The sequence below is a fragment of the Ovis canadensis genome, chromosome 15 (assembly GCF_042477335.2).
Source record: "Ovis canadensis isolate MfBH-ARS-UI-01 breed Bighorn chromosome 15, ARS-UI_OviCan_v2, whole genome shotgun sequence".
NCBI classification, from domain to species: Eukaryota; Metazoa; Chordata; class Mammalia; order Artiodactyla; family Bovidae; genus Ovis; species Ovis canadensis.
Window position 1 is genome coordinate 13,586,731 of NC_091259.1, and position 15,528 is coordinate 13,602,258.

Consider the following 15,528-nt stretch of genomic DNA (forward strand, 5'->3'; position numbering starts at 1 on the left):
ATTAGTCTCCTATTCCTTTTCCTAGACAACTTTGCAAAAGTAAATATGTAAAAGCCCCAAAAGCAGAGTAGCAAATGGCACTTTTTTTCCATTGAAAGGCTCCGCCATTTGAGGGTACTCGATCACATTATAACATTGCAGAACTGTCAGAGTGTAATTAGCCTGCATTGCTTCACATTCCTGATGGGGCAATTGTTTAAGACACAGCTTTATGAGGGACCAAATAAAGCGGTGAGAGACCTGTGATGCTGTGATCTTCAGGGTACCCGTCAGGGGAAGGGGCAGAAGGGAGGCCGGGAGAGGCAGTCTTTGAAGACAAGGCCATGTTCAGCCTGAAGATGCTCCCACTTCTGCTCTTACTCCACATGCAGCTTTCGATGGCCTTTCCAGTATCTTTTGCATCCCTAGAAGAGAAAAATAGAAACATTGTTCAGGTACCTCAGCTATCATTTAGGTGGGTGGTTGATTTGCTGGTGATGAGAAAATTGTTTGGGTCATCTTCTCTTTTTAGTTGAAACCGCCTGAAGGAATTATGTAAATGATTTGCTAGAGGCTGAACATCTTGTTTCAATGATTAGGAGAGTTCCAAACGGGGCTCTCTGAAAGCCGGGCATGCAAACACGCTCAACTCTTCAAACCCTCGGAAAACATGGCTGCCAAGCTGCTCCAGCTGGGAAAACCTTTTAGAAGGAATGGTTTTAATTATAAAATGATTTTCTTTCTCACTTACCTAAGACTTCCTTTCTAGAATGTCTGCAGTGCAGTTAGTACATGATTGGTGCTTTCTATATGAACGTGTCTGTGCAGCCAAATATCGCAGGCATACAAGAGAGTGTGAAGATGGGAAACTGTTAAGAAACCAGAAATCAGTTCATCATGTGGTTTTATTTCCTAAAATCAGACTATGGGGCTGTTTATAAACTCTTGGAAGCATTGTAAAAAGAAAAACTGATAGCTTTTTCCCCATTGTTTAACTGTATGAAAGGGCAAGTCTTTAAAGAAACACAAAGGAATGCTGTCAGAAATTTGACATGCGCAGTTTTCTTAGCATTACAGTTTTAGAAAAGCATTCTTTTCTTGTTGATTCTTTTTGTTTGACTTAAAAAAAAAAATACTTCTTACCATGATACAGTAACCCATGGCTGATAGCCAGAAGTGATTAAGTACTTATTCTGCACAGGGTGTCCTGCTCAGCATTTCTCAAATATTGTCTCATTTCATCCTACAGCAACCCTGTGAGGACAGATTATTAATTCCACTTTAGAGATAAAAGTGAATCTTAAATCATATAAGTGATGTGTTCAGGACACACAATTAATCCATGGCAGAACTAAGTTTTGAACCCAAAGCTATCTGATCTGTGTGAACACAAAATTGCTGTGTCCTGTGTCGCTTGCAAAGTGCCACTTAAGGATGCTTAAGGTGAAAGAAAGAAGTCTCATAATTGGCTCGTTAACAACCTTCAGAACCTTTACTTAATGAGTTTCTGGCCCCTCTTGAAGAGCTACTGTGGTGGATAAAAGGCTAACGAGAGTGATGCTGCTGTTACTCCAAAACATGTTTGGCATTCTTCTCTTAAAATTTTCAGTTCTCATTTGGGAAGCAATGTGGTGAATTGGGACCCGATTATCATCTTGGCAAGCTCCTTATTTTTCTGCATCTTCATGTCTGTGTGAATGATTAACCCTCCTCTACAATAGTGAAAAGAGGATAAAAAAAAGAGAATCTGCGTTGCTGCAACTAATACTTCAAGAAGTCAATAAATGCTTCTGCTGTTTTGTTTCGTTTGCTTTTTAATAAAAATAAGAAGGCAGTCTCCTAACTGTATACTAGCATTTTGCTTGAGATGTCTATCTTACCCCTCATGAAATACCAGTGTTTATGAATAATAGTAACTGTAGCACTGAAGGGATGAACTGTTCTTTCCAGTAGGCACTTTTCTCTCAAAATCAACCAGCAAATTTGTGCTTTTACCTTTGTGGCAATCAGGTTATTGGCCCTGGTTTGACCTCTGCAATACCTTAAAAAGGAATGCAAAACCCCAGAGAAGTGAAGGCAGTTTCACAGCAAATCCCTTATATGTTTGTCTTTTTCCAGAATTACCTAGAGAAGTTCTACCAATTACCAAGGTACAAATATAAGTCTGAAAGAAAGAGCAAAACTAATGTGATTGTTGAGACCCTTAAAAGAATGCAGCAATTCTTCGGGCTGAACGTGACAGGGAAGCCAAATGAAGAAACCTTGGAGATGATGAGAAAGCCTCGCTGTGGAGTGCCTGACTCAGGCAGCTTTATGAGAACCCCAGGAAACCCCAAGTGGGAAAACACTAAGCTGACCTACAGGTGATATTTCTCGAGTTTCAGAGTTTATTCACTGAGCCAGCATTCACTGAACTCTTACTGTGTTAGATACTGATACAGAATTTGGAATCCACTAGAGACAAGTAAATATCCCTGTTCTTACACAGTTTAGATTCTAGTGAATAAGTGAGAGGATAAAGTGGCGAAGATCCTATGGCTTCTCGTCAATCCAAAGCCTGCCATTTTTGGTCTCCTTTCTCTAACAGTCTAAAGAGGACTGTGGCAAAGTTAGGCTGTCTAAGAACTCATGTCAGTCGTTCGTGGTTTAGTCACTAGGTTATGTCTGACTATTTATGACCCCATGGACTGTAGCCCGCCAGGCTCCTCTGCCCATGGGACTTCCCAGGCAAGAATACTGGAGTGGGTTGCCATTTCCTTCTCCAGGGGATCTTCCCCATCCAGGGATCAAATCTAAGTCTCCAGCATTTACAGGCAGTCTCCTGCATTGTGTGCAAGTGAATTCTTTACCACTGAGCCACCAGGGACACCGCCCCCCCCCCACCCCCAAAGACTTAATCATTGCTGGAGAGAATATAGCCTCACCTTTCATCCATTTTGAAGATAATAACAGTAATAATGATACCCGATATTTATTGAAGACTACTATTTGCCGAGTAGTGAACTAAATGCTTTATATATACTTACTCTCACAAAAACTGTATGAGAGGGGTACTATTTTACCATCCTCATTTTATGAATAAGGAAACGGATTTTAAAGACATGTAGTAACTTGTCCAGAACCCAGGTCTGTCTTCAACCCTAAGTCCTTCACCCCCTCCTTACACACTGTTCAGTGGTAGCATGTCCCACGTGCAACAAACTCCAAACTAGAGCAATTTAATCTCCCGAGGGACTGCTGTTCTAAAGACTAATGTGCCTTCTCATTTTGAAGGATTGTGAACTATACCCCAAACTTGACAAAGACAGACGTGGAAGCACTTATTGAGACAGGCTTTAAAGTCTGGAGTGACGTGTCACCCTTGACCTTCAACAGGACCTCGGACAAAGAAGCAGACATCCAGATTTCTTTTGCCCAAAAAGGTGGGCTCAAAGAAGTCAGGCTCGATTTTGCTTTCTCTGGCTAAATTGAAACTTGGCTAATACCTAATACAAATTGTTTTATTTCAGATCATGGGGACAATTCCCCATTTGATGGACCCAATGGAATTCTCGCTCATGCCTTTCAGCCGGGCCCAGGTATTGGAGGAGATGTTCATTTTGATGCAGAAGAAACGTGGACCAAAACCTCTGAAAGTAAGTCAGCCAAGGTTATGTCCACATGCAGCTTCTCACTTAGCTTCCCATAGTAGAATTTGCACGCCTACATGCATACACACACACACACACACACATTATTCTTATTACCTCAAGATAAGTTAATTTAGGTTTAGAAAAAATTTTAAAAGCTAAATCCTGACCTTGTTTCCTAAGGCAGGAATCAAAACAACAAATCATGGCTAAGTCCTTCCTGTTCCTATTTTTATACAAATAATGAAGTTTTATATACCACAGTTTCAGAGCTTATGGCTCACAAAATCTAAAATATTTGCTATCTGGACTCTCATAGAAAAAGTCTGCTTACCACTGATTTAGCACATATCTTTATTTTAATATTGTGAAATTTTATGATGCTTGAAAAGATTTCTACTTTGTGACATTCAGAAAGAATTAGATTTATTTAGAAAACTGACCTACTTAGGAAAGAGCAGCCATCTAGATATTCTTCTTTATCTAGTCATTTCATCTTCATAGAGCTATTTTTTCAAAGATATGTTCCCATATAGCAAACTACCCCTTTCAGGAGAAGACTCAGGGTAAGAATAAGATCACCTGAAGAGAATTGAGTGGTGCTTTAAAAGGTTATAGGGTAACAAGAGGCCATGGGACACTTTTTTGAAAATAATAAGAAAGGAACATTTTATCTTCGCTTGGGACCTGTTCCTCCCACCATTTCCTCAACATCAGTGATCTAAGTATTTATTATACCTAAATCCCTGTGCTTGAAGCTGTGTGTTCACAAAGATAATAAACTCTCCCCATGACTTCAGATTCTTGTTGCCCTTCCCACCAGGTTAGATGGCCACTACTGCTCACCTGATCCAGAGTCCCACCTGGACTGTTCACCTCTGGTCTCTGTCCCTCTGACTCTCCCCAACACTGCAAGGAGTTTTGTTCTTGGAAAGCTCACATCCACATTTGGAAAGCCTGGTATTTACATTTTCTAGGCCAGATATGTGCACTTGACACTGACAGCTCTTGGGGATCGTCCAACATCATCTTTCATGGCTTGTCTTTGCATTTCACACAGAGCAGCCACACTGCAATTCACTGTTCCCAGATGACAGCATCTGCTTTCCAACCATCCTGCATTGGCTCACGTTGCTTCCTCTTCCTGAAATGCCCTTGCCCACACCCAAAGCCCCACCTTTCAAAATCTCTCTTTTTCCATACTATACCAATTGGTATGGAAACACCCCATTTTGTCTTCTTCTCTGAATCCTAGTAGCCTTTGGTTTGTTTTCTCTGACTTCCCTCCTCATTATTCTGCACGTTTAAGTTTCTGCACGTGTCTCCCTGGCTAGTCTATGCATCATGATAAATCCCCCAGAGCCCCTTGCCCAGTATTTCAGGCACGCAAAGATGTTTTTTTAAGCATTCTTGAATGCAAGGTGGAAGGATGTGAGGATCAAGAAAGTAAGTCTTAGAGCATGGGTAGAATATTCTGGGCTAATTATCATCAGGAAGTGTTGAACACTGGAAAGAGCACAGGTCTTGCTATCATAACCGGGTTCAACCCCAGCTCTACCACTTATTAGCTGCAAGACGAATAACAAGGGTCCAAAATCTCTGGGCTTCAGTTCCTTTCCTGTAGAAGTATTTCTAATAATATTTCGTAAGAATGTTACTGATTAAATATTATTACAATGACTAGTATATAAGAAAGTGCTCTACAACTATGATTATTTTTTTAAGTAGGCAGTGTTAGAAAATGCACCATGTGTTTGTGAGATAGCATGTAGACCAGCTGGAGGGAAGGGTTCACATCAGAAATCCAGTCCTCAGACATCTGCCAGAGCCAAACACAGTAGTCTTGGACTTGGCAAAGGAGCTTGGGCTTTGTTTGACAGGAAGTGCAAGCCTTGAAAGTTTTCCAGTTCCTAGTTACGAAAGGCACCGGACTCATGGAAGTCAAAAGACAAGAGTAGGGACCAATACGTGGCACGGTTTGTCTCTTTCTGGTGGAAAATTCCTGATGCTTCCTAGAGAGCTCAGAATCAAGGAAGAGCCGGCACTAGGCTCTGGGTGGTCAGGAAGCCAAAGGGAGTCAACCCCACACAGGAGGCCTGTCTCTCAGGCTGACCGGCTTCTTTTCTGTGCGCCTCTTCACTGCGACTCTGCTCATGGTGCTGTGGGTCTGGGAGGCTGGCGAGGAGCAGGTGTGGGTTAGGGCCTCTGAGAGTCTTGAGACCTGTGATGGCCTCGCCATCATTTCCCTAAACCTCAGGTCTGTGAATTATGAGAACTGGAAGAAAGGCGGTCCTCTTGGTTCTAAGACCTGATGAGGTGATCATTACTTCTAACTGCAACCTATGACTCCTACCTTGTTTCCTTCCAGCCTCTATTTCATCAGATAATGAAGAGGAAAGGGAGAAGTCAGGCAGTTTGGGCCTGGAAGCTGCATTCCTCGAGAACCTATTCCCACTACCCTTCAATCCACTTCAACCCATTCACCACACATGCTTGCATTTCAGATTACAACTTGTTTTCTGTTGCTGCCCATGAATTCGGCCATTCCTTGGGGCTGGCTCACTCCTCTGATCCTGGGGCCTTGATGTATCCCATCTACACTTTCAGGGACCCCAGCAGCTACTCACTGCATCAAGATGACATCAATGGCATTCAGGCCATCTATGGTAAGGTTGTCTGAAGTATGTGGTGACACCTGGGCACGTCAGGGATGCTCACTGCAGTCTGCTGTGATGATGGATGTTGGAGGGTACCTGGGAGCCCATCAGGAGAATACACAGGGAAAATGTGGTGGGTGCAGGCCATACAGTAATGTGCAGCCCTGAAAAACTCTGAATCAGGTGAACACAGATGAGTCTTTCTGAGAAGGAAATGGCGACCCACACTAGTACTCTTGCCTAGAGAGTTCTATGGATGGAGGAGCCTGGTAGGCTACAGTCCATGGGGTTGCAAAGAGTCGGACATGACTGAGCGACTTCTCTTTCTTTCTATAGTTCCTTTTGGAGAAGGAAATGGCAACCCACTCCAGTGTTCTTGCCTGGAGGATCGCATGGACAGAGGGGCCTGGTGAGCTACAGTCTATGGGGTTGCAAAGAGTCAGACACAACTAAGCAACTAACACACACACACAGATGAGTCTTTAAAACATTGTGATTCCTGGATAAGAAACAGAATGATACATGTTACCCAGTGTACAAATTATGCGATATGTTGAAGCCACACAAATTAAGAATGCATACAGACAAAGCAAAGCATTTTCAAGAAACATGCTAACAAACACATATTTACATATATACACATGTTGAACATATCAAGATTGTTGTCTGTGACAGAAAGAAGTGGGATGGAGTATGAAGAGATATAAATGTTTTTTTTAAAGCTGAGACTGACACTTTCCAGGGAGGAATATAGAGGCCTTTGGCTCTGTCTATGTGTGGTCTGTCACACCTCTCCACCATGATCCGCTCATCTTGGGTGGCCCCATGGGCATGGCTTAGTTTCATTGAATTAGACAAGGCTGTGGTCCTAGTGTGATTAGAGTGACTAGTTTTCTGTGATTATCATTTCAGTGTGTCTACCCTCTAATGCCCTCTTGCAACACTACCGTCTTACTTGGGTTTCTCTTACCTTGGACATGGGGTATCTCTTCATGGCTGCTCCAGCAAAGCGTAGCCGCTGCTCCTTACCTGGGATGACGGATGTCTCCTCACCGCCATGCCTCCTGACCTTGAGCGTGGAATAGCTCCCCTAGGCCCTCCTGCGCCCACACAGCCACTGCTCCTTGGACGTGGGGTCATGGTGGAGAGGTCTGACAGAATGTGGTCCACCGGAGAAGGGAATGGCAAACTACTTCAGTATTCTTGCCTTGAGAACATCATGAGCAGTATGAAAAGGCAAAATGATAAGATACTGAAAGAGGAACTCCGCAGGTCAGGAGGTGCCCAATATGCTTCTGGAGATCAGTGGAGAAATACCTCCAGAAAGAATGAAGGGATGGAGCCAAAGTAGAAACAATACCCAGCTGTGGATGTGACTGGTGATAAAAGCAAGGTCCGATGCTGTAAAGAGCAATATTGCATAGGAACCTGGAATGTCAGGTCCATGAATCAAGGCAAATTGGAAGTGGTCAAACAGGAGATGGCAAGAGTGAACGTCGCCATTCTAGGAATCAGCAAACTAAAATGGACTGGAATGGGTGAATTTAACTCAGATGACCATTACATCTACTACTGCAGGCAGGAATCCCTTAGAAGAAATGGAGTAGCCATCATGGTCAACAAAAGAGTCCAAAATGCAGTACTTGGATGCAATCTCACAAACGACAGAATGATCTCTGTTCATTTGCAAGGCAAACCATTCAATATCACAGTAATCCAAGTCTATGCCCCAACCAGTAATGCTTAAGAAGCTGAGTTGAATGGTTCTATGAAGAACTACAAGACCTTTTAGAACTAACACCTAAAAAAGATGTCCTTTTCATTATAGGGGACTGGAATGCAAAAGTAGGAAGTCAGGAAACACCTGGAGTAACAGGCAAATTTGGCCTTGGAATACAGAATAAGGCAGGGCAAGACTTAATAGAGTTTTGCCAAGAGAACACACTGGTCATAGCAAACACCCTCTTCCAACAACACAAGAGAAGACTCTATACATGGACATCACCAGATGGGCAACACCAAAATCAGATTGATAATATTCTTTGCAGCCAAAGATGGAGAAGCTCTATACAGTCAACAAAAACAAGACTGGGAGCTGACTGTGGCTCAGATCATGAACTGCTTATTGCCATATTCAGATTTAAATTGAAGAAAGTAGGGAAAATCACTACACCATTCAGGTATGACCTAAATCAAATCCCTTATGATTATACAGTGGAAGTGAGAAATAGATTTAAGGGCCTAGATCTGATAGATAGAGTGCCTGATGAACTATGGATGGAGGTTCGTGACATTGTACAGGTGACAGGGATCAAGACCATTCCCATGGAAAAGAAATGCAAAAAAGCAAAATGGCTGTCTGAGGAGGCCTTACAAATAGCTGTGAAAAGAAGAGAGGCGAAAAGCAAAGGAGAAAAGGAAAGATATAAGCATCTGAATGCAGAGTGCCAAAGAATAGCAAGAAGAGATAAGAAAGCCTTCCTCAGCAATCAATGCAAAGAAATAGAGGAAAACAACAGAATGGGAAAAACTAGAGATCTCTTCAAGAAAATTAGAGATACCAAGGGAACATTTCATGCAAAGATGGGCTCGATAAAGGACAGAAATGGTATGGACCTAACAGAAGCAGAAGATATTAAGCAGAGATGGCAAGAATACACAGAAGAACTGTACAAAAAAGATCTTCACGACCCAGATAATCATGATGATGTGATCACTCACCTAGAGCCAGACATCCTGGAATGTGAAGTCAAGTGGGCCTTAGAAAGCATCACTACAAACAAAGCTAGTGGAGGTGATGAAATTCCAGTTGAGCTATTTCAAATCCCGAAAGATGATGCTGCGAAAGTGCTGCACTCAATTTGCCAACAAATTTGGAAACCTCAGCAGTGGCCACAGGACTGGAAAAGGTCAGTTTTCATTCCAATCCCAAAGAAAGACAATGCCAAAGAATGCTCAAACTACTGCACAATTGCACTCATCTCACATGCTAGTAAAGTAATGCTCAAAATTCTCCCAGCCAGGCTTCAGCAATATGTGAACTGTGAAATTCCAGATGTTCAGGCTGGTTTTAGAAAAGGCAGAGGAACCAGAGATCAAATTGCCAACATCTGCTGGGTCATCGAAAAAGCAAGAGAGTTCCAGAAAAACATCTATTTCTGCTTTATTGACTATGCCAAAACCTTTGATTTGTAGATCACAATAAACTGTGGAAAATTCTTAAAGAGATGGGAATACCAGAACACCTGACCTGCCTCTTGAGAAACCTATATGCAGGTCAGGAAGCAACAGTTAGAACTGCACATGGAACAACAGACTGGTTCCAAATAGAGAAAAGGAGAACGTCATGGCTGTATATTGTCACCTTGCTTATTTAACTTATATGCAGAGTACAGCATGAGAAATGCTGAGCTGGAGGAAGCACAAGCTGGAATCAAGATTGCAGGGAGAAATATCAATAACCTCAGATATGCAGATGACACTACCCTTATGGCAGAAAGTGAAGAGGAACTAAAAAGCCTCTTGATGAAAGTGAAAGAGGGGAGTGAAAAAGTTGGCTTAAAGCTCAACATTCAGAAAATGAAGATCATGGCATCTCGTCCCATCACTTCATGGCAAATAGATGGGGAAACAGTGGAAACAGTATCAGACTTTATTTTTCTGGGCTCCAAAATCACTGCAGATGATGATTGCAGGCATGAAATTAAAAGACGCTTACTCCTTGGAAGAAAAGTTATGACCAACCTAGATAGCATATTCAAAAGCAGAGACATTACTTTGCCAACAAAGGTCCGTCTAGTCAAGGCTATGGTTTTCCAGTGGTCATGTATGGATGTGAGTGTTGGACTCTGAAGAAAGCTGAGCGCTGAAGAATTGATGCTTTTGAACTGTGGTATTGGAGAAGACTCTTGAGAGTCCCTCGGACTGCAAGGAGATCCAACCAATCCATTCTGAAGATCAGCCCTGGGATTTCTTTGGAAGGAATGATGCTAAAGCTGAAACTCCCGTACTTTGGCCACCTCATGCAAAGAGTTGACTCATTGGAAAAGACTCTGATGCTGGGAGGGATTGGGGGCAGGAGGAGAAGGGGACGACAGAGGATGAGATGGCTGGATGGTATAACTGACTCGATGGATGTGAGTCTGATTGAACTCCAGGGGTTGGTGATGGACAGGGAGGCCTGGCATGCGGCGATTCATAGAGTCTCAAAGAGTCAAACACGACGAAACGACTGAACTGAACTGAACTGAACTGAAGTGTGGTCTGGATCATTCCATCTCTCCTTCCTCTTGCCCTCCTAGCCCCTAGTAGCTGTAGGAACAAGAAGCCAGAGAAAGGTTTGCAACTCTATCTCTAAAAAAAAAGAATTAAAAGTGTTGATGGGACAGGAGTGTTGTGGAGTCACATTGGGTAAAACATTCTCCCTTTCTGGTAAGACAGCTGTATCAAAAGCAAGCAGGCTAGGGTTCCACAACTATGATTTTTTTTCATGACAGTAGAATTTTCAGGAACAATGAGACCTAGTCTAACTGCCTCTACTTCCCAATTCCTTTTCCTCTGAAAACACCTCCTTTCCTCGCTCACCCATATTGTAACTGCTTGCAACCTTTTGTTCTGCAATGAGAAAATACATTACAATTTAAATATTCATAGGAAAAATATTTCTAAAATTAAACTTAGATTTATGCTGTTTGGCAGAAGACTGATAGATAACAGCTTCTTGAAGGTGGATTTTTTGTGGGCAACGAGAAAGTAAATACTGAGTGACTAAACATTCAGAAAGAGGAGCCAATAAGGGAAAGAAACATGGGATTCTGATTTTAAACTGGCAGAGGGGAAGGGAAAGAATCCACATTTCTTTGCTTCACAACTTAACCTGGAACTGTCCCTAAAGTCACAATTACTCTTTTGTTTATTTTTTTATCTAATTCTTCGGGTGTGCTGGGTCTCCGTTGCTGCCCAGGTTTTCTCCATTTGTGGCGAGAGGCAGCCTCTCTTCACTGCGGTCCACGGACTTCTCACAGCAGTGGCTTCTCCTGTCGCGGGGCACGATCTCCAGGGCGCTCAGGCTGCAGTGGTCACGGTCCATGGGCTCTCTAGTGGCGGTTCCCGGACTCTAGAGTGTGGCAGACGGGCTTAGCTGCTTCCATGGCATGAGAGACCTTCCCGGATCAGGGATCAGACCCATGTCTCCTGCACTGGCAGGCGGACTCTTTACCAACTGAGTCATCAAGGAAGACCTGTTTACTTTGTTAATTATATAAAAAGACTTTTAAGAGAGCCTAATGTGTGCTTGGAGAAGGAAATGGCAACCCACTCCAGTATTCTTGCCTGGAGGATCCCAGGGACGGAAGAGCCTGGTGGGCTGCCGTCTAGAGTTGGACACGACTGAAGCAACTTAGCAGCAGCAGCAGCAGCAATGTGTGATTACTTTAACACCTTGTAGGATAGTCAGGTAGCATTTCTTTTCATATGAAGACCCTTCACTGATCTGAGATGTATTGAGTGTACACCCTGGGCTTATGTTTATAGAAAGTCTTTTCTAAATTTCAGGACCCTCAAGCAACCCTGTCCAACCTACTGGACCAACCACCCCCACCGCCTGCGACCCCAGACTGACATTTGATGCTGTCACCACGCTCCGTGGAGAAAAACTTTTCTTCAAAGACAAGTATGAGAATGAAATATTCCTTTTTTTGACTTCTTTTACTGCCTAACTTAAAACTGTTCTAATTAAGTCACAAATTACATATTACTCAACTTTTCCTTTGAAATCTATGCATGTGAATATCATCGGAATTGATAGTGCTTTCTGGGTAACTCAAAACAACCCAGAAAAGAAAAAATAGTTAAAACATTTGTAAATATTCAGATGTTTCTGAAGATGTAAACAAACATGGGCTCTAGCTGTTAGAAACTCTGTGGCTGGGTTTCCCCAAGACCAAAATAGTATTTGGTCCTACCCAAATTCAGTCAGGTGAATGGAACCGGTCACTTCATAAGATGCGGGAAAACTCATCTGACTGAAGTTTTCCATTTTCCATTGGCTATTTTGTGACTGTGTACCCACAGGCTGAGTGTGCTTGTATTCTAAATATCCTCATCATATCCTAGCACCAGTAATGAAAGCCTAACAAAATAAGACTTGTCGGTGTGTGAGAATGGAGGTAGTATAAAACGTAATCGGGTAAGGCCCCTCCGGTCAGCTCCTCTGACACCAGCAGAGTTCTCACCAGATGGATGGGGTCACCGCAAAGGACCGGGCATATGCTGGTCACTGAGCTGCCAGCATCCCCTTCATCGGGTGACACGTCCTCTCAGCAGGCTTACAGGGCCGGTGCCAGCCCCCGACTCGTAGAAACCGCCTTCGTAGACTGTCACGCGTGCATCTCTCCTTGTGTTCCACTAGGTACGTCTGGAGGAGGCACCCTCAGCTACCAATGGTGGAACTCAATTTCATTTCTCTCTACTGGCCGTCCCTGCCAAATGGCATACAGGCTGCTTATGAGGATTTTGACAGGGATCTAATTTTCATATTCAAAGGTAACTGCTTGAGGTTTTCCTCTTCTTTTAGTTCCTGGTGGAGGGAAGGGCAGGACTCCTTTGTGCTCTTTTCCGGGTTCAAAGAGGTGAGTCAAGGAGAGAGTGTTAACGCTGGCTGCGTTTTTGTCGAGAGACCTGGGTTGGGTCCCCTGTCCACCACTAACTGCTGTGTGAACTTGAGCAGGTTGTACTCTCTTCAGGCATTAATCTCCTCATTTACAAAATAAGAACACTTCATTAGGCCACCTTTAGCGTTCTTCCACCCTCATCCCAGGCATAATTCTCTAAGATTCCCCCAAGGTTCTAGTTAAATCTCTGTATAGAAGTCACATGAGATAAGACATTCAAGTGTGGGGCCCTGAATGCCAGGCTAAGAAGTTGGGAATATTTTACAGGTGCTGGGGAACCATGAGGGCTATCATAGCCCAATGATCTTAACTTGACCACCTTTTTCTTTTCAAGACTATTTTTTCCATTTTTATTCCTATGGAGAATTTATGCAAAGGTTAAGAAGTGATATACATTTTGTAGGAATGGAAAAACTTTACCTGACATAAATCTGAATCATTGACAGGCACCCAGTACTGGGCTCTGAGTGGCTATGATACTCTGCAAGGTTACCCCAAGCATATATCAAGCTATGGCTTCCCAAGCAGTGTCCAAGCAATTGATGCAGCTGTTTCCTACAGGAGAAAAACGTACTTCTTTGTAAACGACCAGTTCTGGAGGTAAGATTTTTTTTCCATTAGAGATTGAAATCTATGTTTTTCACCCTGTCTTGAAACCATCGATGATCAGGTATCTGAAGGTTTAACATAACTAGATGGTCTCTGATAAGCATTCTTTTTCACAAGATGATTGATGTTGCTATGGCTTTTGAAATTTTCATAAAGTTAAGACGCCTGCACAATGGTAGTGAGCACTCTATATCCTGAAAAAGAGCTAAATTGAATAGAGCACTAAAGTGAGATGCAAAGAAAGAATTAGGCTAAGTCTCATTTATTCATGAAATTCTAAGAGTTAAATTCTACTACACTCAAGCAAATGTTATACAGAACTTGATTCCCAAGTTGAAATTATTATTTATATTTATCAGATAGAGATGATGAATCAATTAAGTAAAAGCCTTAGAAACATAAGCTCTCCTTTTTGAAAATAACACTGCACCAGCAATCAGAAATCTGTCTTAGTATTAGTGATACCAGTATATTTTATAAATAAGTATGTACCCTTAGGTAGAGAAATTAATCATCATTAGTTCCAATAAATACGATATTGTGAAGAACTAATGAGAAGATACGTGTGAAGGCACTTTTTAAAGTATATACAATTTAAAGAAAATTGTTATCAGTGTATATTATATTGGTCTTAAAATATGGGATGATTTTTTTTTCTCATCAGCTATGATGACCAAAGTCAATCTATGGAACCAGGTTATCCCCAAAGCATAGCAAGTTTCTTTCCAGGAATAGAAAGTAGAGTTGATGCAGTTTTCCAGGAGAATTGTAAGTAGAAAATAAACTTAATAAATTGTTTAATTTTTTTAAATAGCTCATTTGCATTTGATAGTTATAATAAGACTGGAATGGGGTTTTTTAATTGAAAATATCCAAGATCTTTTACAAGCTAATTCAATACATTATATCTTTTTTTTATATAGCCTTCTTCCTTTTCTTCAGTGGACCAAGATATTTTGCATTTGATTTCCATGCTCGTAGAGTTACTAGAGTCGACAGAAGCAATAGATGGCTTAACTGTAGATACAGTTGAAGCAAAATTAAATGTGATTGTATCCACTTTCTGAATATGGAAGGGAAGTCTAATTTTCATATCTATTACACTGTATCCTATTTATATTTTCTCAATAATAAATAATGTTGTTTGCTATCACTGTATTCATTGGACTACTCTTCAGTGAAATTACGTATCCACTGTTTGCAGACGTTGATTTGGTTCTCATACATTCCGTTTCATGTTAGTGAATCCATCACAAGAAGGAGATTAAGTCTTCTTTGCCACCTCAATCAATATTCATTATTACCTTAACTTGTTGATTTGACTTCTAAAATGCCCATTTATTCTTGTCTTTTAAATATGTCTTAAGTGTACCTGCTACATGTTATTTAGCACTGTATTTTGATTAGAAATAAGGATTATGACCCCAGAGAAGGAAATGGTAACCCACTCCAATGTCCTTGCCTAGAAAATCCCATGGACAGAGGAGCCTGGCTAGCTATAGTCCGTGGGGTCGCAAAGAGTAGGACACAACTCTTCAAGTGAATAAACAACAACAAGTACTATGAACAACATAAGCTGTATACATTGCCTTGACAAAAATGTGATGTTATTTTCCACTCTTGGAAAAAAATATTGTTGATACCTGTTGTGGATTGAATTGTATCTCCCTAAAAATGGTATCCAACTAGTCCATCCTAAAGGAGATCAGTCCTGGGTGTTCACTGGAAGGACTGATGCTGAAGCTGAAATGCCAATACTTTGGCCATCTCATGCAAAGAGTTGACTCATTGGAAAAGACCCTGATGCTGGGAGGGATTGGGGGCAGGAGGAGAAGGGGACGACAGAGGATGAGATGGCTGGATGGCATCATCGACTTGATGGACATGAGTTTGAGTGAACTCCGGGAGTTGGTGATGGACAGGGAGGCCTGGCGTGCTGCGATTCACGGGGTCACAAAGAGTCAGACACGACTGAGCGACTGA

General features: G+C 42.0%; 1 protein-coding gene across 1 annotated transcript; it reads left to right on the top strand.

Annotated features, from left to right (window-relative positions):
* The first annotated feature begins 258 nt into the window (after positions 1 to 258).
* MMP8 (matrix metallopeptidase 8) lies at positions 259 to 14,703 on the top strand. The gene is made up of 10 exons (XM_069554830.1): positions 259 to 434; positions 2,098 to 2,342; positions 3,253 to 3,401; positions 3,489 to 3,614; positions 6,113 to 6,274; positions 11,819 to 11,936; positions 12,675 to 12,808; positions 13,383 to 13,536; positions 14,210 to 14,313; positions 14,469 to 14,703. The coding sequence occupies exons 1-10, from the start codon at positions 324 to 326 to the stop codon at positions 14,576 to 14,578; spliced, it is 1,413 nt and encodes a 470-aa protein (XP_069410931.1). The 5' UTR covers positions 259 to 323; the 3' UTR covers positions 14,579 to 14,703.
* Positions 14,704 to 15,528: the final 825 nt, after the last annotated feature.